At 33.1% G+C, this 22953-nt stretch overlaps 2 protein-coding genes across 3 annotated transcripts in view; both read left to right on the forward strand.

The window, feature by feature from the left end:
- LOC107036606 overlaps positions 1–5114 on the forward strand; it is a 13226-nt gene extending 8112 nt beyond the window's left edge. Inside the window, exons 3-5 of the mRNA XM_015254666.2 lie at positions 2766–2936; positions 3112–3312; positions 4726–5114. Of these exons, the coding sequence (XP_015110152.1) occupies positions 2766–2936; positions 3112–3312; positions 4726–4806 (453 nt within the window). The 3' untranslated portion in view covers positions 4807–5114. The remainder of the gene's footprint in view (positions 1–2765; positions 2937–3111; positions 3313–4725) is intronic.
- Positions 5115–6608: 1494 nt separating this feature from the next.
- The window catches only part of LOC107036695 (23 kDa integral membrane protein), a 43123-nt gene continuing 26778 nt past the window's right edge, over positions 6609–22953 (forward strand). Inside the window, exon 1 of one of the 2 annotated variants that reach the window (XM_015254816.2) lies at positions 6609–6809. In XM_015254816.2, coding sequence (XP_015110302.1) covers positions 6750–6809 — 60 coding nt within the window. In that variant the 5' untranslated portion in view covers positions 6609–6749. Of the gene's footprint in view, positions 6810–13203; positions 13401–22953 lie in introns of those variants that run through there. The other variant, XM_015254815.2, reaches the window with a different exon arrangement.

Here is a 22953-nt window from a genome sequence, read left to right on the forward strand (position 1 = left end):
GGGGGGGGGGGGGGGGGGGGGGGGGGGGCATTATTTGTAGACAACTCTAATGAAATTTTTGTTCTGTCGCGGGCGCGTGGTAAGGGTAGGGAAATATAGTCGCGTTCTTAGAATCGACTTCCCCTACACCCACTGGCGCGCAACTATAACGGGAGTCTACTGTATCCTCTAAATAGAACTTAAGAATAATCGGGCGAGGAGGAAATGTAGGAGGTGAGGCGGAGGGGTTTCTATTGTTTTCCTGCAGAAAACCAATCGCTGAACAAAAAAATTTTTCCCATTCGGATTCAAAATTCAGGCAGTATTAGGGAGTATCTCCGGTTAAAAATTATTTTTGGAGCTAATCAAATTTATTTATATCTGTTCCACGCATTGAATGGTTTTCAGATTGTTTTTTTTTTATAAATGAAAAAATATTAATCCATGCGAAAAAGTGGCAACATCGTCGGTAGTGTTTTTCTTTTTCACCAGGAGCTGGTACCACTGGCTCGAGGGAGCTCCAATCACAACGCTTCATCGCTCTCTCTCTCTCAAGAGACGTTTAAATTGACCGCGCTACCCCCACCCGATCGGTACTTGAGACGTTGCTGCTCGTTTGGGCTGCGTGCGCAGAAATGTCATTTTGCAGTACTTTTTTCGCTATTATTAATAAACAATGCTCCTAGGCGACAATCTTTTTCACTCAAAAATTCATTGATCACATGTTCTAAATGTGTCTAAAGTTTCATGACTTTGGCTGCTTTTTTTCCTTGAGTTTTGCAGTTTTTTTTGTAATTTCCATAAGATCACGGGTTAAATGACCACTTTTTCAAAAATTCATAATAAATTAACCATGTTCCCCAGCAGTCTGAAACTTTGCACACGCCTTTTCCATCATTTAAAGAATACGTAAAAAATAAAAGAGAAAAATGGCTGCTTTTTTTCTAACCCTCCGGGCTCGCCCGATTATCCTTAAGGTATTGGAAAAAAATGATTGGGAAATTGCTCTTGTATTGCATATCGCATAGTTATTTTTGCTAATAAATTGGCAATATGCTTCCGAACGGTTATTTTGCAATTTGTTTCCTCTTATCATGTATAATTTAAATGATTTGCCAATTTCATGAAATTGTTTTTTTAATCATTGTTTATTTCATTTGATTAAACTGAATAACATTTCTTTTCAACTAATTCTGTCAGATTTTCAACGTACACTGGGAAAAAAACTATTTTTGCCAAATATCCATTTACTTGAGAGAGGTATTTATTTTTTGAATACCGTATTTCTCCGATTAAGTGATTCCCAGGCAATTCTCATTAAGTTTTAATTCTGACAATTATACCAGAAGATGATCATGACAATGACCATGCGTGAACTCTCTCAATAATTATAAACATTAAAAAATTAATCCAAATTCTTCCCTCTAGAATATAAGAAATTTAATGAGTAATCATTGGAGGAGTTCGTCCTAGGTCATGTGGAACATAGTCATCCTCTAGAGCAATATGATGACTCGATTGGAGAAATACGATTTAAAAAAAATAAATGCTTCTCTCAAGTAAATGAATATTTGGCAAAAATATTTTTTTTTCTTAGTGTAGTTGAATGTTATTATCATCATTGTTCTTATTATCCCTTTTTTCTATACGATCGATTGTCTTTTTTACAGTTGTATCTCTCCCCTCAGCCCGTCGATAAAATATTAATAGAACAATTTTATTTATACATACTTAAATGAATTTGAAACATCACAGTGAAAGAAACTATCGGAAAGCTCACTGTCAGGGAAATTCATGAAAAATAATTCGAAATTTTTAACAAACATCATAACAATTAAATCAACCAATATAACTATCGTAATCATCTTGTAAATTCGACTTAATGGCAGTAAAACAAACATTTTAAGCAATAATTTAATTCATTTAAAGCATGATATACAAAGATATCCCCGGAATTTTGATTTACAAAAAATACACATTTTTGCAAATTTTTAGATAAATCAAAATAACGATTATTGCTATCATCTTCATCTTTGAACTCGGTCCAAAGGACACTGAAACAAATTTTTTAAGCAGCCATTCAATGATTTCCGATTTTTTTTTAGTTTTCTTGAGAAAAACAATTTTTGAAAAAATTTAAAAATTTTAAAAATTAATAAATCAATTTAATTTTAATACAACCCTTTATTTCTATCTTTGTGATCCTTAGTGTTTGGCCCTTCATTTCTGACCCTTAATTTTTGAGTCTCAATTTCGAGTACCAAATTTTCATCACCAGAAGTCAATGTTGATTTTGACTATATAAACAGATTTTGAACTTTGTGACCCTTGTGGCCCTCGTGACCTTTACTTCGACCCTTGTGGCCTTTGGTCTTTGACCCTTAATTTTGGAGTCTCAATTTCGAGTACCAAATTTTCATCACCAGAAATAGTTTCGATTTTTATAATGCAGAGAGATTTTGAACTTCCTGCCCCTCGTGACCTTTACTTTGACCCTTGTGGCCCTTAGTCTCTGACCCTTCATTTCTGAGCCTTAATTTTGGAGTCTTAATTTGAAGTACCAAATTTTCCTTACCAGAAGTCAATTTTTATAAGATGAAGAGATGCTAAACTTCGTGGCCCTTGTGACCCTCGTGACCTTTACTTTGACCATCGTGGCCCTTAGTCTCTAACCCTTCATTCTGACCCTTACTTTCGGAGTCTTAATTTCGATACCAAATTTCCATCACCAGAATTCGATTTCGATTTTTATAATACAGAGCGATAAAAGATTATTTTTGTTGCAGTTTACAGTTTTATTAATAATCCTATTCACCTTGGCGTCATTCACTGCCATCCTAGCCCTCCAGAAGCACAAAGAGTTGGTCACGATGTTGACAACAAGCATGGAGGATTCCTTGAAGTCCTCCCCCCGTCTTCCGCCGCCAGATTCGACGTTCAATCATACGGAAATAAAGGTAACAATCAAATTATCGTGTCTATGACTCGTCGCAGACGTAAGATTATCGCACCTCTAAAAATAGACTGTGAATTACTCGTTATCTCGTGTGCTCCGTATGTACTACCCGGTGAACCCCCTTGCCCCTTATTATCGCATTCTTCTTTTTATTCTTTGAATATCGATGATTTCAGATGAAGTGTTGCTCCTCCCAGGAGACACCAGAGGAGGATTTTACCCCCGGGCTCTGCTGTGACTTTGAGAGACACGAAAATACAACGAGAATCAGCTGCGAGAAAGTTTATGGCACAGAGTGCAGGCACTTGACAATCAATCGATATCAATCGATTTTAATCCATGTTTTTCTGCTGGCGTTATTCTCCGTGGCCTTCCAGGTAATAGGATCATACGAGTGAATGACAAAAGTTCCTTGAAACAATTGGATATATTGATTCAGTTTATTTCTCTGGAGGTTTTTGAGGCCTTTAGAATTTCCAGCGAGGGAAATAGAGAGAGAGCGGAGTCTTTCGTGAGTTTTTGTGATTCCCAAATTGAAAAAGAAAATCTGAAACCATGATTTTGGGTGGAGTTGCATTAATTTTTTTTTTGAAGTTTTCTTCAATCACTGCGAAGAGGGTTTCTAGTTTCTATTGGTTTATTGGAAGCCAGGTGAATAAATAAAAGATTCTTGTCTTAATAAATTACTATGTTACTCTTAATATATTACAGGATGGGATTAATTTTAAAGATATTCAATTTTTCGTATAAAATTATACGAAAAATACTATCTATGTTCAATATCTCGAAAATTATTCCTCCGATTTCATGTTTTTTTCTTAAAATATTCATCATGATGTCTCCTATCTAGTGCTTCCAAAATATATGTACCCGTTCCTACAAAGTTTACGAGATATTGGCGTTTTTCTATTGAAAATTGGGAAATTGTTTTTCAATATTTTTATCGAGGGTATCTTTATCCATTTTTCAAGCGATTTTGATTTCGAATGGAAGCTTTGTGATCAGTCGACTTTTCGATCCTCTAATTTTGCTTAGAAATAACTTGGAATATCATGAAACGTCGAGATATGATGTTTTTAGAGAATATCTGTGTGTACGTCCGTATGTGCGTGCAAAATTCTGGGAATTTTTTTTATAAATTGTAAAATTATGTAAAAACCGTTTTTCGCATAAAATGACATATCCTTGTTCTATCATTGATTTTCACATGGAAACATTTCTTAAAAATAGGATCGTGTAGATATGCCTATCCCACTGGATAAAATCGAAATTTAATTCTCAATTTTAGAAGGTCCAAGGTTTCGAGGATCAGATTTTTTGAAAAAAAAACTTTTTCTTTCAATTAAAAAATAAAAATCCTACGGATCCATTCGGAAGCTTGTTATTGATGAAATTGCTAGAAATAAAAAATGACAAAGACAAATAACGCATCACGTAACGGTCACATGCCTTCTTACACAAAGGCTCGGCCCCCTGCTTGTTTCGAATTAATAAAAAAAATTTGTGCGAAGGAATTATTAAAACATTTCAGTTGCATTTTCAATCGATCATTACTACCTCCCACAGCATTACTCACCGTTCCTCAATTTCAGTTGCATAGATTTTAGTTTTAATCGGAACAGAACGCCTTTCAAATGATGTCATAGCTTTTAAAACCATGAAATAGTCTAGATACTTGTACCTTATTTTCAAGTCATCGTTATTGTTTTTTAAATTATTCTCGCTGTTAGTTGAGAACAGAAAAAAATATACCGGCTCGATTTGAAATTTCATTTCTCTTTTCTTCTCAGATTCTGGTGATTTTGAAACTTCTATACTACGCAAGGATAAAGAAGAAGCAGAGGCGGAATAGAGCAATGTCACACTTTTAATCATCATCGCCGACTTAAAAAATTCAACACAATTCCGAAAATAAAAGGCGAATATTGTATTTATTAACGGAACAATTGTTAGCGCATGATTCATAGTATCCCATGTATGATCTCTCAATGACGTTACAGGAAAATTCCTTGAAAAAATTTTTTACGTCATGAACTGAATGACACAACTGATTACTCATAGAATGAACCTGAATAAAAAATCCCAGTGGTTCTTCTTAAGGAATTATTACAAATCATTTCGTTGATTTCATCTTTTTTGTTACTGTTTTTTACGAAAATATGAAATTTGAAAATCATTACTCAATTGTTATTACTATTATTATTACATTATAATAATCCGATAAAAATTTTCATCGCCGATTTGAATTCTCTGCTATTTTTTTAATGTATTCTATGGAAATGTGACGATAGGAATTGAATTTATGGGTATTGGTTCATTACTCAAAAAAATATATCAATTTAAAAATTTTCCCTAGACAATGAAAAATTAAAAATTCAGTTTTCGTGTTGATCTCGTTTCTCTTCCTCTTTTTACTTTCTTCCATCAGAATTAGAAAATAGAAAGAAAATATATTGGTTTTTCTTCATTATTAAAAAAAAAGTTTTGAAATTTTCAAGATTGAAAAATCGTACTTTAATATTTATTTCTCATTTTCCTTTCCTACATTTTCTGTATTTCTTGTTTCTGTGAACGGAATACGATCGCAGAAATTAAAAATATTAATCTCCCTTCATTTTTCAAGAAGAAAAAAACCATTTGAAAATTTTTCGAAAAGACATCGAAAAGTAGATTTTTTCATTTTATTGATACTGATTGATGATGATCGATCTCTCTTTGCAATTCCCTTCTTCGGTTCCATTGAAATGAGAACAAAGGGATGTAAAATGTTCATATTCGTTCACATTTTCAGATCATTGGTGCTAATTAATTTAAAGAAAAAGAAAGAAATAAAAAATTTGTAGGTATGATTATCGAAAATTGTTTATCGATCTGTATTCTCACGTGATTTATGGGGAATGCCTCTTCATTCAATGTTATAGCATGTGAATTACGGAAAAATATATATATAATAACAATAAGAATGAAAAAAAGTAATTTAATCTAATTGTGAAGACGGAAAGGGAATAAAATAAAATGAAATAAAATAGTATAAATGAATTGGGGACGTCTTTGGGCTCGTCGTCAGCGTGCTGGCCCTATAAACCAAAGCGTCCCAGTAGCGCAGGTTCGAGTCCCGGTGATGAAAGATTTTTTCATCGCCGGAAAACGAACCCAATGCATGTGGAGTTAGTTATGTGGAGTTAGATATAAGTTAGCTTAGAGGCAAGTGCGGGTAGGGAATTAGGCTGGGGTACCGCGTAGGTACTGGGGCGGGTAGGTAAAAGACCACACAACGGTCATACCATCTGGCACCACCCAATTTAGTATAGATGAATTCTAGTTCGCTATAGTTGTAGTATTAATTCTAAAGCACTGAACTACGTGACAAAATCTATTCCCAAGATGTTCAACAATGCATTAGATTATTGATTAGCATAGCACTGTCCTGACAATGGAAATGACGATTATTCATGAACAGTCTGAATAAAAACTTTATTATAATTCATCACAATTGCCTGACGCCTGTATTTTCCCTCGGAAAATTGATTTTTCATTAGAAGAAAAAATGGGTCGATGTTTTCAACAAAAGTCGAAGTATCTCTTTTCTGTTTGTAGAAGATAAACCCGAAGGTAAGAGTCACACCCGTCTGGTAGTGGTGGGGCTTTACGTGGACTTTCCTAAAGGACCCGAAGACCTCACCAGTACAATTCGCGCCGTTAGGAGTGCCACGTCGTCTGCCAGAAAGAATAACCGCGCGGTCATACCATATTATTATTTGTTGGTTTAATTTAATAGTTTTGTGCTGTGAATTAGCAAATTAGTCAATCAATCATGGATTGTGGATCTAGTTGCATTAAATATCTTCTTTTCATCTTCAACTTTATTTTTGTGGTAAGTAATTTAAACATTTTCAAAATTTGCAATTACGAATGAATGAAGGAACAATTTCAAACATTAACAAAAGCATTGGGACAATTTTAAATATGAAAACCGAATTTTTCATCATTTTTGCTATCGAATGGAAGCATTGTAATCGGTGGAATTTAAGTTCTGGATTTTTCGTGTTATATCGACCCATTATGATCCAAAAAGTCCGAAAATGCAATTTTTGTATTCGCGTATGTATATAAACAACTTTTTCTTCGATTGTTCGCTAATGAATCGGTGGAATTGAATCTTTTTTTCCCTCAAATGGAGATATTGTTGAGTCAATTAAAATTCAGTAATTAAGTAGTTAAAATTCAATTCATTTATGAATTTTTAAGATTTTTTAAATTGTTCAAAAATTGTTTTTTCATGATAACTAAAAAAAATGTTCTGAATTGATCGAATGATGGCTTAAAAAAATTGTTTGGACGTCCTTTTAATCGAGTTCGGAGATGAAAACGATAGCAATAATTGTTATTTTGATTTATTTAAAAATTTGCAAAAATTCTGTATTTTTAGAAAATCAGAATTCCCGGGATATCTTTGAATATCATGCTTGAAATGAATTTAATCATAGCTCAAAATGTTTGTTTTAATGCCATTAAGTCGAAGTTAAAAGATGATTGCGATAGCTCTATTTGTTGATTTAATTTTTATGATTGTTGAAAATTTCGAATTTTTCATTTATTTCTTTAAAAGTGAGCTTTCTGATGGTTTCTTCAAATGTGATAAATGTGTCAAATTCATTCAAATATGTATGAATAAAAATTTTCTATTACTATTTCTATCGAAGGGCTGAGGGGAGAGATAGAACTGTGAAAAAAGACAATCGCTTGTATAGAAGAAAGGGATAATAAGAATAATGATGATAACATTCAACTAAGTTGAAAATCTGACAAAATTAGTTAAAAAGAAATCTTGTTCAATTCAATAAAATGAAATAAATAATGAATTATACATAATAGAAGGACATGATGTGCAAAACAATCATTGGGAAGCATAATGCTAATTTATTAGCAAAAATAACTATACTATATGCAATACAAGAGAAATTTCCCACTTATTTTTCTCAATTTAATGACTATTATAATTTTTAAAAGAAAAAAATTTTGAAATATGAATGACAGGCGATATTTTAGTTGAAAATAGAGACTAAAATCTGAACGTGATCTGAAGTTGAAAATCTGACAAAATTAGTAAAAAATAAATCCTATTCAATTTCATAACATGAAATAAACAATTGATTATACATGACAGAAAGAAATTATGTGCAAAATAATCATTCGGAAACATATTGCTAATTTTTTTTTAACATTTCAAATAAAATGGTCGATTAACAATATATATACACAATGATATGCAAATTATGTTGAAATTCAGTCGGAGTCTCAGCCCTGGGGCTTTTACTTACAAATAACATGGGAGTTGTAATTTTACACTGATAACAGGAGGATTATGAGTAAATAAAACCATATGCTACAATAGGGAAAAGCGAATAATGAAGAACCCTATATCTTGAATATACTGCTAATTTCTTAGCAAAAATTATTATATTATATTCAATACAAGAGCAATTACCCACTTGTTTCCTTTGAAATTTCCGCTAAAAATCGTTAATAATTTAGTATAATCATTGGTTGATTTGAAATATTCAGACGAAATGTTCCATTATTTTTCAATGATTATTCATTGAAAAATGCGGAAGAGTCGTGTTATGTGATGCCGTCACAACCGTTAGAGGCTGGGCTTGTTGTTTCTGTGATGTACCTAAGACCGGTGTACAATTTCTCTCTCTTTCTTATCGGAGAGAGAAGGAAGGGAAAAAGAAACACCCTGGATAAAGAAATACATTGTCCCGGTCCCAAACATGTTCTTATACGCCATGAATGCACTGAGTTGGGCACTTTTCGAATGAATAAAATCGTAAAAACACCCACTGCGTCGTCGCACGTGTCAGAAAAAAATATATGAACCGGAAAGGGAATGAAAGCAACAATAAAACTGAATTCGAAAATCGTAAAACGTGAAAGAAATTCTTTCATGGGTGGAACGACTAGAAATGTCAAAATATTATTTCGTTAAAGTTGTGTGAACGTAACTTAAATTTTGAAGATGAAAATATGAAATAAATCTTGAAGTTGATGTGAATATAAACATTTTGGTTGAGGTCGTGCTCAATTGGCAGTCTAGTATTATTGATAATAATTAATTCAGAAGTGGGTCAATAACACAGAGTCTTATGGAAAAATAATTTTTTTGAGATTAGAGTGACGATTAAAGGATAGAAAAAATGTAAAAAAATTAAGAATGTTATGCTGAATACTAAAATTATCGTCAGTATCAAACTTTTGTGATAAATAATTTATGTTTCTGAGTATCTCGAATGTGCAGGATGTTCCCTAGTCAAACGAACAATTATTGTTTAAGAAAATAATTGTAGAGAGAATTTGATGGATTAATTTTTTAATATTGTCAAAGTTAGAGTTCGTGTAGGACATTATCAATGACGAATTTTTTTTTTTGGGCATTTTAAATTAATTTTTGCTCGCTACACTTAAGGATAATCTGGCGAGCCCGGAGGGTTGAAAAAAAGCAGCCATTTTTCTCTTTTATTTTTTACGTATTCTTTAAGTGATGAAAAAGGCGTGTGCACAGTTTCAGACTGCTGGGGAACATGGTTAATTTATTATGAATTTTTGAAAAAGTGGTCATTTAACCCGTGATCTTATGGAAATCACAAAAAAACGGCAAAACCCAAGGAAAAAATGCAGCCAAAGTCATGAAACTTTAGACACATTTAGAACATGTGATCAATGATTTTTTAAGTGAAAAAGATTGTCGCCTAGGAGCATTGTTTATTAATAATAGTGAAAAAAGTACTGAAAAATGAAATTTCTGCGCACGCAGCCCAAACGAACAGCAACGTGTCAAGTACCGGTCGAGTGGGGGTAGCGCGGTCAATTTAAACGTCTCTTGAGAGAGAGCGATGAAGCGTTTTGACTGGAGCTCCCTCGAGCCAGTGGTACCAGCTCCTGGTGAAAAAAAAACTACCGACGATGTTGCCACTTTTTCGCATGGATTAATATTTTTTCATTTATTAAAAAAAAAACAATCTGAAAACCATTCAATGCGTGGAACAGATACAAATAAATTTGATTAGCTCCAAAAATAATTTTTAACCGGAGATACTCCCTAATATTGCCTGAATTTTGAATCCGAACGGGAAAAATTTTTTTGTTCAGCGATTGGTTTTCTGCAGGAAAACAATAGAAACCCCTCCGCCTCACCTCCTACATTTCCTCCTCGCCCGATTATCCTTAACGAGGAATTTGGATATATACTACTTTAAGGATATCCAATTATCTTTTATAGTTTGGTACAGACCTGATTATAAATTCAACCATTTTCAATCATCAAATTTGTCAATTAAATTGTGTGAGAAAGATTTAAAAAAAAATCATAAATATTCAGCGTCATTCAATTTATATTTTGCACAGAATTTTTTTTTTCAATTTGTTGAACCAACCATTCTTGAAAAATTAAATTTTTACGGGCTGCATCACGATGTTGTACAGCATGTATGAACTTGGCTGTTTTAAAATAATCATTTCGCTTGAGAAAAAAATTGAATTGAAATTTCAACGTAAATAAATTTAATCCCATGTTTTTTCGGGTTAACTGGCAATTTAAAAAAAAAACAAATTCTTACGCGCTTCGTAACAATATTACACAGGATGGAAGAATTCAGATCTTTGAAAATAATCCTTTCAGCACAGAACAAAATTGCATTGAAATTTTCTACTCTACGGTAACTATCGTTCAAGTTATATAGTCACGGCAACGAGGAAAACTGGTATTTCCACGACACGCAGTATCTTTATCGGAGTCATATGACCGATAATTGTTTCGGAGAATTGTTCATCGATTTAGGAAACTGATCACAAAAATTGTTTATCGTTTGATTACAATGAGAAACTTGAGTGAAGTTGATAAAATCGATTCTGAGTCATTGATTTCGTGCGATGAGTGATGAAATCACGGAAATAATCTTGTTCTGAATGTGAGTAGATAACAGCCAAAGAAATAAATTCGCAGGGACAAAAATAAATGAGATTATTTTTCCAACCTAAATATCGGGCAATATAATTGGCCCATTCGACATCACGTGGTACAAGCTACAGGATTTTCAACTGACAATTTTTTGATAATTTTCTCTGGTAGTTGCTATATAAAAAACAAAACATCATGCAGTCGAATTCATCATGCAGTCGTCAAGTTTTTCAGGAAAGTGCTTCGCACTCGTGATTTTTTAACCTGAAAAACTTGACTCCTTCGTTTGTTTACAACGAACCTATCGGAAAATACCCGATAATTTTGAAGCTCTTGTGGTATTACAAGTGAAAATTAATGATTCGATAATTTTTGCCGGGAATAGTTATAATTTTTTAGGAAGAAACAACACTGTTTGAAAACTACTTCTTAAATTTCAAGGAAAAACTCCAGAAAATTTTTACGACTCATTTACATGGAATTTTCATACATATTGAAGTCATAAATCAGTTAATTTCTAGAATATTAATCGGGGAAATTCGGACAATTATTGTTCTGAATTTTGAATATATCGAAAAAACAATTGAAGGTGATGTTCAATTTTCACAATGATTTTAGAAAACTCAATTCTCTAAATGAAAGCTTCCTGGAAAGGTTCTTTTGAACTGTTTCTGATGTTTTTCTAACTCGTCGTCTACATGACTTTCTGACGAATTTCGCATTATAATAACGAGGGAAATGCAAATAGACGCTTTTCGTACGAAATTTCATTTTCAATCAAAATGATTTCCCAAGATTTTTTTTCAAACTACTTTTTTTTAAATATTCACAAAAAAATCTGCATTTTTTCGGAGTTCAGCCCTTGTAATAACTTCCCCCTGAAAAACATGAAAGAGTTATTAAAAAATTCTCCAAACTCCACCAAAAAATCAAAAACTCAATTCTCCAAAAGAAAACTATCTTGAAATTTTCTTTTTAACTCATCAGTTTCCGGAATGTTTTTCAAACATTTCATCCTTATGAATTTGTAAATAGACGCTTTTTGTGCGAAATTTAATTTCCAATTAAATTATTCTCTCCATATTTTCGCGCAAACCCGCTGTTTTTAAATATTCCCAAGAAAATCAGCATTTTCTCTCACTTTAGCCCTTCTAACCACTTCCCCCTGAAAAACAAAAAAAATTTGTTAGAAATTTTTCAAAAATTCCAGCGAAAAATAAAAAACTCATTTCTCTAGAAGACAGCTCCCTAGACATTTTCTTTTCAACTCATCAGTTTTCGGAATGTTTTTCTAACATTTCGTCTTTATGAATTTGTAAATAGACGCTTTCGATACAGAAATTCAATTTCCAATCAAAATATTCTCTCCATATTTTCGCGCAAAATCGTTTTTTTTCAACATTCGCCAAAAAATCAGCATTTTGTTCGAGTTTAGCTCTTGTATCTACTCCCCCCTAAGGAACATGAGAAAATTGTTGAAAAATTCTCAAAAACCACAACGAAAAATAAAAAAATTCATTATGTAAAAGAAAGCTTCCTTGAAGTTTTCCTTTGAACTCATCAGTTTCCGGAATGTTCTTTCCAATCAAAAAGTTCTCTCCAATTTCCAATCAAAATATTCTCTCCATATTTTCGCGCAAACCCGTTTTTTTTAACCTTCGCAAAAAAATCACTATTTTTTCTGAGTTTAGCTCTTGTATCCACTTCCTCTTGAAAAACGTGAAAAAATCGTTCAAAAATTTTCAAAAATCCCAACGGAAAATAAAAAACTTCATAATGTAAAAGAAAGCTCCCTCAAAATTTTCCTTTGAACTCATCAGTTTCCGGAATGTTTTTCTAACATTTCGTACTTATGAATTTGTAAATAGCCGCTCTTCGCAATTCAATTTCCAATCAAAATATTCTCTCCATATTTTCGCTTAAACCCGCCTTTTAAATATTCCCAAAAATCAGCATTTTCTCTGAGTTAAGCGCTTGTACCCACTTCCCTCTGAAAAACATGACAAATTTCTCAGAAACCTTTAAAAAATCCCAGCGAAAAATCTCGCAGAAATGATGGATCTCCCCCAATGCACATAAACCTAGTGACTTTTCCATCCCACCACGAGAATAACCGATGCATCCACCAATACAATCAACCTCAAGGCCAAAGTGCGTACATACAAATCGTGGTAACACACCACACACACACGCACACTGGGAGTCTAGCCAAGAAGGAGTGAAATAAATCGTTGGATAGAACGATGACGCAATGCTACCAACGAAGAACTGGTGGGGGACGGATGGCCAGTTCGAAAAAAGATGCTGTTGAGCGCCTGAGTCAGTGTTAAAACCGGCTCTGAACTGCTTACAACCATTCAACTGCTCGACAATTGTCGATTGTCACAAAGAGATAAAAAAGCCTTTAAAAAAATTGAAAAACAGATCGAATTTTAAATTTCGAAAATGTCGTGTGCGATTGGCTGTGTGAGGATAATCCTCTTCGTCTTCAATTTTCTGTTCTGCGTAAGTTTTTTTTTAATCGCAAGATAAATTTGCGAATTTTTAAATTTCCGCTTCACAAACAAGTGACTCATATCAACAGTTTGTTTAACCGCCTTTGCCGCCATTTTTACGTGCTCTTCTATCGATTTGCGCAGTGGATATCTGGAAGGGAATACCCGGCGTCCTTCAAACGCTCTAGGACTCGCGACGCTATAAAAATTGCAACATTCAATTGTCAGGAATTTGTCATTTACCTTGGGTTTATTACGGTTGTAGTCATTGCTGGGGTCAAGTCTTACATGTCTTACAAGTCTTACAAGTCTTGAACGCTCCACTTTGTATCTTATCAGTGTTTTATCAATTACGGGAGTCGGAGTATGTAATGACAAAGGTGGAGTGTATGACCTTCGGTGTCGGTTTAGTTTATGATACCGTTGGGAAGAACAACGCCCACTTGCATTATACAATTTTTTTAATAAGTGCATCCTTGGATCCTGAGAAGTTTCAAGGATAATTGATGTTTTGTCGGATTTGCACTCTTGTTTCGTCATTGATCTTCGTTTACTCTAGACAGCCTCGAAAATAGATCTTCCATTTGTTTTCCTGCAGGCTTGCAAATTTGGGGATTGAAAATCTATCTCACAGATGGTTGGAAGAAAAATTATGTAGATATAAAGACGAAACGTGATGTTTAATTCCAGGGTTACACACTGAGGGAATTTAACCAACTTGATAGGAGAAAATTAATATCTTGCACAAAAATTAAATTTCTATCGTGATCATCGGAAATATCACTAGATTTTCTCGGAGTTTAGCCCTCGTGATCACTTCCAGTTGTTGAAAAATTCTCAATTACTCCAACGAAAAATCAAAAACTCAATTCTCTAAAAGAAAGTTTCCTTGAAATTTTCTTTTGAACTCTTCAGTTTCTGAAATGTTTTTCTAATATTTTGTCTATATATGAATTTCCGATGGATTTCACATTATGATAATGAGAGAAATGTAAATAGACGCTTTTCGTACAAAATTTCATTTCAAATTACAATGATTTTCCAATAGTTTCTGAGATCGTTGGAAGAACAACGCCCACTTGCATTATACAATTTCTTAATAAGTGCATCTTTGAGTCCTGAGACGTTTCAAGGATAATTGTTGTTTCGTAGGATTTACATTCTTGATTCGTTATCAATCTTCGTTTACTCTATACAGTCTCGAAAATAGATCTTCCATTTGTTTTCCTGCAGACTTGCAAATTTGGGGATTGAAAATCTATCTCATAGATGGTTGGAAGAAAAATTATGTAGATATAAAGACGAAACGTGATGTTTAATTCGAGGGTTACACCCTGAGGGAATTTAACCAACTTGATAGGGGAAATTTAATATCTTGCACAAAAATTAAATTTCTATCGTGATCATCAGAAACATCACTAGATTTTCTCGGAGTTTAGCCCTCGTGATCACTTCCAGTTGTTGAAAAATTCTCAATTACTCCAACGAAAAATCAAAAACTCAATTCTCTAAAAGAAAGTTTCCTTGAAATTTTCTTTTGAACTCTTCAGTTTCTGAAATGTTTTTCTAATATTTTGTCTATATATGAATTTCCGATGGATTTCACATTATGATAACGAGAGAAATGTAAATAGACGCTTTTCGTACGAAATTTCATTTCCAATTAAAATGATTTTCCAATAGTTTATGAGATCGTTGGGAAAAACAACGCCCACTTGCATTATACAATTTTTAAAATAAGTGCATCCTTGGGTCCTGAGACGTTTCAAGGATAATTGTTGTTTTATCAGATTTGCACTCTTAACTCGTCATTGATCTTCGTTTACTCTAGACAGCCTCGAAAATAGATCTTCCATTTGTTTTCCTGCAGTCTTGCAAATTTGGGGATTGAAAATCTCGCAGATGGTTGGAAGAAAATTTATATAGCTATAAAGGCGAAACGTGATGTTTATATTTTGTTAATTGTGCAATTATCGTTGGACTGCGCGAATTTCGGCGAAAACGTCGAAGAATTTTTCTTTGTAAAGTTTTCTTTAGAAACTTTCACTCATTTTGAGGAAGTTTTCCCAAGAAATGATAGAGAAAGTTCTGACTTTCAGCAATTTTCATTCGCGTCTAAGTACATCAATTGCACTTAAAGTGAGACAAATTTTCAAAACTTCTGGGGTCTTAAGGATATCCAAGTATTTTTTACAGTTTGATACAGACCACACTATAGATTCAACTATTTTCAATCATTAAAATTTGTCAATCAAAGTGCGGGAGAAAAATTTGAAAAAAATCATGAATATTCAGTGTCATTCAAATTTAATTTTGCAAAGAACTACTATTTTTTAACATTCGTTGTTTATAAATAAATAATTAAAATTGTTTAAACTTTCGGAAATCTTCTTTTTTAGGCATGAAATCGATTTATGGTAAAATTTTGAATATGAATAAATTTATTACGATTCCGAACAAATGATTTTTATGGTAGAAAATTGATTGTTTATAAATTATTTATAGAAAAGGCTCATAATTTTTAAAAATTGCAACTTTTTAATTATTTCATCTTCCATCAAAAGTAAACTTTCTAAAATTTCTTCAGATTTTTATAATGTTTTTTAACAGTTCAATATCGAAATTCAAATTCACACCTGCAAAGTTTAAATAATAAAATCTTTGTAAAATTTCCGGAAACTCAGGGTCAAAGGAGCTCAAATGAAAGCTGTGAGGCTCGACTACGAAAGTAGAAAAACATTTCACTGGAGAAAAAATAGCCAAAGTACTTGGACATCCTTAAAATAAGAATCTGAGAATTCCTGAATTGAGAACATCTGAGTCCTCAAATTAAAAACATTCTCACAAAAAAAGAATTATTTCGACCGGTATATTGATTTTTTGTGTTATTCTGTGTAGTTTTTACGTTAAAAACATCTATAGTTGACCGAGTATTGATAGCCCGGGGATTAAATAATACAGAATAGAAACATTGTCGTTCGTGAATTGATTATTTCTTCTGTTCGAAAATGAATTAACTCACATTTATGAATCGTTAGTCATTCAAAGTGTGTCACCTAAAACCTCGGCTTAATTTATGTTGAATTATTGTTCAATTATGGCAATGTTGTTCAATTATCCCATTCGAATGTTGTTAGCTCAAAAACACAATGGTTTTTATGATGAAATTTTCTCACTTGAAATGAGTAGCTTTTTGTAAATTTTGTTTTTCTAAATTTTTGTAGTTTTCCTTTTGAAATTGAGAAAAACCATGAAGAAACAGGATACTTTTTATTATTCTCAGGACAATGAATGTTAAAACTATGGGTTTCTTAAAGTCAGTAACTTGGGTCGGGAAATTTCAATTTATTTTGAGGAAATTTTAGTTCTAGAATTCAGAACTTTTGAGCTCTCAACGTAAGGAACCTTGGGATTTTCGAATCAAAAATATGTGAAAAACAAACACGTTCTCAAGCAAGTCTTATTTGGGCCAACAAAATCGCTAGGTGAAAATTGCCCAAAAAGAATTTGTTTGGTTCGAATTTGAAAGTCTCAAACATGAATAGTTATTCTGCTTTCGACAGCAACGAAATATTTGGCTGAAGAGGCGAATAATTCACACTAGACGGTGCTTTTTCAGGATGGAAATATCTCATAGGGAAAAATTTATCAACAAATATTTTGTCCCTAAGTGACAAGATTGTTATCATATCATTATTATTGTTTCATTTAAGGGTTCATTCCTTGTTTGTGATTATTAGACAGCCGAAACGAAAAACTACTATCCCTTGTTTCGCATAAAACAAATATTTTTCGGGAGCAAAATACGTATGGAAGTATTGAATAACGAAGGAGTAGTACTTACTGGAAATGACGTTTCTTGAGGGTTCCAGAGGATGCCATTTTCTTTGAACTACTAAATCTATTTTTCCGACAAAAATTTTTCATTCCGGTGCACTCTCTGTATGTTTGGCACAAGAAAAAATCCTTTTTTGATAATTCTCAAAAAACTATTTTCTTGGCACAAGTAAGACTTGTTTGAGAACTTTGTCGGGTAAATGTTAAGAAAGAGGGCCCCACCACCGATCCGATGGTTAAGTTTTCAGAAAGATCGGTGGTGGGGGCCCTCTTTCTTCACATTTATTACTCTTTGTCGTTTTTCTCTCAGTGTAAATTAAAATATTCTCATTCGTGAATTGTTCATTTTTTTGTTCTAAAATTAATCCACTCATATTTATGAACCCTTTATTATTTAAAGTATATCACCTGGCACCTCAATTAATGGCACTCAATTAATTTTGCACTAATTTTCAATTATTCTGGAATTTTATTCCTTTCGAATGTTCTTGGCTGAATCATGCAGTAATTCTTCAAGGAAGAACTTTTCTCGCATGAAATAAATAGGTTTTTACTACTGAATTTGAAATATTTTCCTTTTCGAATCGACTAACCATCTTCTTATTCCGGGGACAATGAATTTTAGAAACATGATTTTCTTAAAATCAGTAGCTTATTTCGGGAAATTTCAATGTATTTGTAGGAAATCTTGGTTTTGGAATGCAAAACTTTTAGGTTCTTTATGTCGCGCCGTGCAATAAGTCGAGTTTATCGCACGCTGCGCTTCGCGCAGCCTGCTCAACACTCGACTTCTACACGACTTGACATAAAATATTATAGAGCACTCGGTAATAAATTTCGTTTTCAACGAATGTGTAGTTTACAGGCCGAGCCGAAGGCGAGGTCGGCTCAGCCTGTAAACTACACATTCGTTGAAAACGAAATTTGTGCCCTTGTACTCTAATGTACTATTAATTGAGAATGTTCTTTCATGTTCTAAAAAGAATCTACTCGTGTTTATAAAAAAATACATAAAAAAATGTACATAACCTGATATCTTGACTCAATTAATGTTCAATTATTCTAGAATTTTATTTCTTTCGAATGTTTTTGGCTCAAGTGTCCAGTAGTGTAATGTTCAAGAACTTTTCTCACATAAAATATAAGTAGGTTTTTAATACTGGATTTTAAAGATTTGCCTTTTAAAATTGAGTCACTAGTGTCTTATTATTAAGATAATGAATTCTTAAACGACGAGGTTTTTAAACGCACTAACTTCGTTCTGGAAATTCCCACTTATTTTGAGGAAATTTTAGGTTTGGGATTCAGAATTTTCAGGTTCTTAAATTGAGAAGATTTTTCTTTGTTTTATTGATATGTTGGAACCCTTATTGGGTTATTTACAAAACGTTGTGATAAAATTTGTTACAGTTTGAGTTACATTAGATTCTGATTTTACGTTTTTTTTATGAATTCATGGGGTATTTTGAGAGGTTCCAGGTTTATTGACGCCAGGAACGTAGCTATGGTATTGGGAAGATTTCGTTCTTGAACTGATCACTTTTCCTGTTTTTAAATAAATTCAAAGTACATGACTTGATATCTTAACTCAATTAATGTTAAATTGGCTGTTTTGCACACCTACACGTGTGCACATCTGAAAATGTGTAGGTGTGCAAAACAGTCCTTAAATTAGGGGAGGGTGGGGTAAAATGGACACTATTAACTTTTTTAAAAATATTCATAACTCAGAAACAGATTCATCAGTTGAGCTCAGTCTAAGCTAATCACAAGGGGAAATCATTGTCCTTTCAATTGAAAAACAAAATTATTGCATTTCATGAATAATTCAACACATTATGGCCATTTTTTAAAAAGTCAAAAGTGTCCATTTTACCCCACCCTCCCCTAATCTTTCATTATTACAGAATTTTATTTATTTCGAATGTTCTTGGGTCAACAACCCAGTAGCTCTTTATTCAATAACTTTTCTGACATGAAATACGTAGGTTTTTGGTACTGAATTTTAATTACATTTCTTGTTTGCACAGACAATAAAATTTCTTTGAAAATACTAAATCTATTTTTTCAATAAAAATTTTCAATCTCGGCGCACGTTTCCTGTGCTTGACACAAAAAATTCGTTTTTAATCATTTTTAACAAACGATTTTTTTGGCACAAGGGAAGACTTTTTTGAGAACTCGGCTGTTTTTCCCTCAGTGCATGTCTCACATGCTGCGTAGTACACCGAGTTGGAATTTTTTTCAATAGCTGAGGAATATTATAAAACATTATCTATGAAAAACATAGCGACAATCGTAAAAAAATCCTGTTTTTTGGGGATATAATTTGAAATCAATAATTTGGCTCTGGAAATGAACGGATTTTCCTCCGTGTGGCTGAGAAAAAAATGCAAAATTAAAAAAAAACCTTACCCTCTGCCGAGAGCTTCAAAATTATGAATAGTTTTCCGACAGATTTGTGATATTGAAATGGATGTGTGAAGTTTCGCAGCACTTGCCAAACTTCGCACATGTTTTGCTGTCTGAATAACCTTGAGAGAAATTTTCAACTAATTCTGAAGCTCGAGTGGTAGTCGACGGATTATTTTCTGTCTTCGGATTTCGCTAAACGGAGTGCAGTATTTGATACTTCGAAGGTGTTTTTTCTGTTCATATCACACATCTCAACAGCTATATAACTTTCATTTTCACAATGTACTCTCTGGAGAAACGATAGATATATACATATGCATGACCATTTGTTTATGTTCTACCGTTGTGGAATGGCTGGTATGCGGGTTACGAAGTAGAGGCGCCAGACGTGTATTCAACAACACAACAATAAACTCCTCGACTTATATTATTCCCGTCTGTTCTACGAAATGTAATCGACGAAAATTATTATTTCAGAAACTATTTCGGCTCTATTATTTATTCATTTCTTCGATTTTTTTCACTTCGGCAGTAGCTCCGCCCCATCTAAATTATCAAGTGATTGATCGGCTTTTAATGGTTATTCCACCCTAAAAATGGAATTCCTCAAATTGACTAACTTTTTCTTACTAATCAAATATTCCCTTCACATTAGTGCTTTTAGGGGAAAAATGTTGGGGATTTTTTTTTGCTCTTAGCTGAGTTTTCGAGGAATATCTCAAAATCTAACGGATATAGCGAAATTTTCGTATATATCTTTTTTGAAGCTCTTAATGTGCTCTACCGAAAAGGTCATAACAGAAATTTTCCTATCTGCCTTAGATTGCGAGATATTCATTGAAAACTCATGAGTAGTCAAAATCTACTTAAACCGTTTGACCACTTCGTTACTGATTTCCTGCAGAAAATAACACTTCATAAATATTTTCAATGTTTTTACGTTTCTTTTTTTTTATAATTGGGTTCAAACCGTGAAGGTTTATTCTGCAGCTTTTACGTTTCTTTACTTGAATCTTTTAAGGATGTTTATCCAAAATCACAAGTATTCAAAAAAAAAATTTTTTTCTTCAACTGAGAGATGGAGTTATTCCCTTTATTTTCCTTTTATTTCATTGGCAATTTTTGGTGAAAATCTCATATTTTTATACAATGAGCTTTTTCAGTAATTGACGATGGAAAAAAAACATTTTCTCGTATAAACCCCGTCAAACTGAACATAATGATATGTATGACGTCTCATTTTGAAGGGTTTTTCATGTTCTTTGAGTATGCCAAAGAGCGATTTGATAGCTTCAAACGCCGCAGAAATATTGAGGCCAATGTGGAAAAAAATGTTTTTTTGAAATAAAAACTAGCCATTTTCAAAAAATCATAACTTCCTCAGTTATCAATATTTTTCTATTTTTCTTTTTTCAAAATTTTTTCCTGATTATCTTTTTAGAAAAAAATTGAGACAAAAATCCCCAGTATCGACTTTTTTTGGCCTGTTGATTTGGCATTGATCTGTTCCTATAGAATAGTTTCTATCAAAAATTTTCATTAAAAAAATACACGGAAAAGATTAAATTTTTTTTAACATAATCGCCGGAACAGTAATATAATCTCAGTAATAGTCTATGAAGTTTTTTTTAGTGAATGCGTTCGGTTATTTGATAATTTTTATAAAATAATTCAGAAATTATTAATTGTTAATTACAGTACTTTATGCAGTAATTTTGGTTAATTATTAATCAATAATTATTAATTTTTATCAATACTGATTAATTATCAATTATAATACTCTATGCATTAATGTTTGTTAATTAGGGGGGAGAGGTAAAGTAGAACGTTTTGTGATCTTCTTTAATTACAATATCATTTATTTAGAAATGAAGATATTGTATTCGCCTGTGTGATTATTTGAAGACTGATGCTAGATGAAAATGTCAGGGAAATTTTTTCAAAAACAAGATAATTTCCCCACGAAAATAATCTCATAATTAAGTTCCCCTAACACCACTCATTATCGAGATGACTCCTCTATATATAGAAAATTTGAACGATTTTTCCTTATGTATGCCGACTCGCTTTATCATTTTACGATTGTGAAAACGTTCTAGTGTGTTTTGCCGGCTGAATTTTTCATTTCACGCGAACAACACGAGACAGTAAACAACTTATTTCCTGGTGGGTCTCATTTTAAGCCAAGTAGTCCTTCAGCCTATGCACATCCTGTAGGACTTGAAAGGTCCCCGAGGTAACTTAGGTGATATCTATGTTTTCGGGTGCGCTGATTCCGAATTTGTCGGGTACTTTTTGAAAATACTGTCGGTTCTATTGTTTATAAACAATTTAATTGTTTATAACGCATTATCTCGGGAACTATGGCAGATGGAGAAAAACTTTCAAATGATGAAAGGTTGCTCTAGTCATTTACAATTATTCTCCTCGTTTGCAAAATTTCGATAAAATGAGTAATTAAAAAGTTATATGCGATCGAAGTGTTGCGCGACCGACGAGAGGCCGCTGACGGGTCGAGCGTTGAGGCTTTGACTCTTCCACGCGCTCTCATTGAAATTTTCTCTCTGGTCTCGATTTTTCACGATTTTCTTTTCGCAGAAATAATACAGGGCACATTTTCCACGAATTTGTGTGTAGATAACGTAAACTGCCTGGGTATTTGCGAAAAATAAAAGCCTCTCCGAGTCAGTTCTCTCGTGTCATTCGTACGCGAAAGTCCGTGGATTACATCGAGTGGATGTTGCACTGAAATAAGAGTGAAGAATTGATCTGAATTGAGTCTTCACTGACATTATGGAGGGTCAAGGAGTGTGTTTACGAGTTCCTGAGGAATTGAAGGTTAATTTATGTGTGATTTGTCAGAAGGGAGGGGACGTGTCAACTGGGGAGACAGGACGTCAACGTATACGTGATGCTGCAAAAACTTGATCTTCTCCATTTTGGCTATCATCGAAAACCGAATCTACTTCTAGTCCCCAAGAAAATTATCGATCTCTATCCCCCAATGTCTCAATTGGTTCCTAACTGTCATTGTACTAAATGCACAAGAATCTCTTGCCGATGTTTTAGTGATGGTTTGCCATGTATCAGATTCTGTCGATGTGTGATCGCAGGAACATGCCAGAATATTGAGAATAAAGACATTTAATTATTAAAAATTGAGTTTTTCGATCTTGAAATTTCATTATTCTATTTTATTACGATAATATTCCAATGAATTTACACGAATTGGTTGATTTTCCGTTAGATAATCAAACGAGGTCACCAGAAAACGAAGCGGTACACCTTCAAGATGCGCGCTCTTATGACAG

This window comes from Diachasma alloeum, unplaced genomic scaffold (assembly GCF_001412515.2).
Source record: "Diachasma alloeum isolate Michigan unplaced genomic scaffold, Dall2.0 Dall_scaffold_00210, whole genome shotgun sequence".
NCBI lineage: Eukaryota > Metazoa > Arthropoda > Insecta > Hymenoptera > Braconidae > Diachasma > Diachasma alloeum.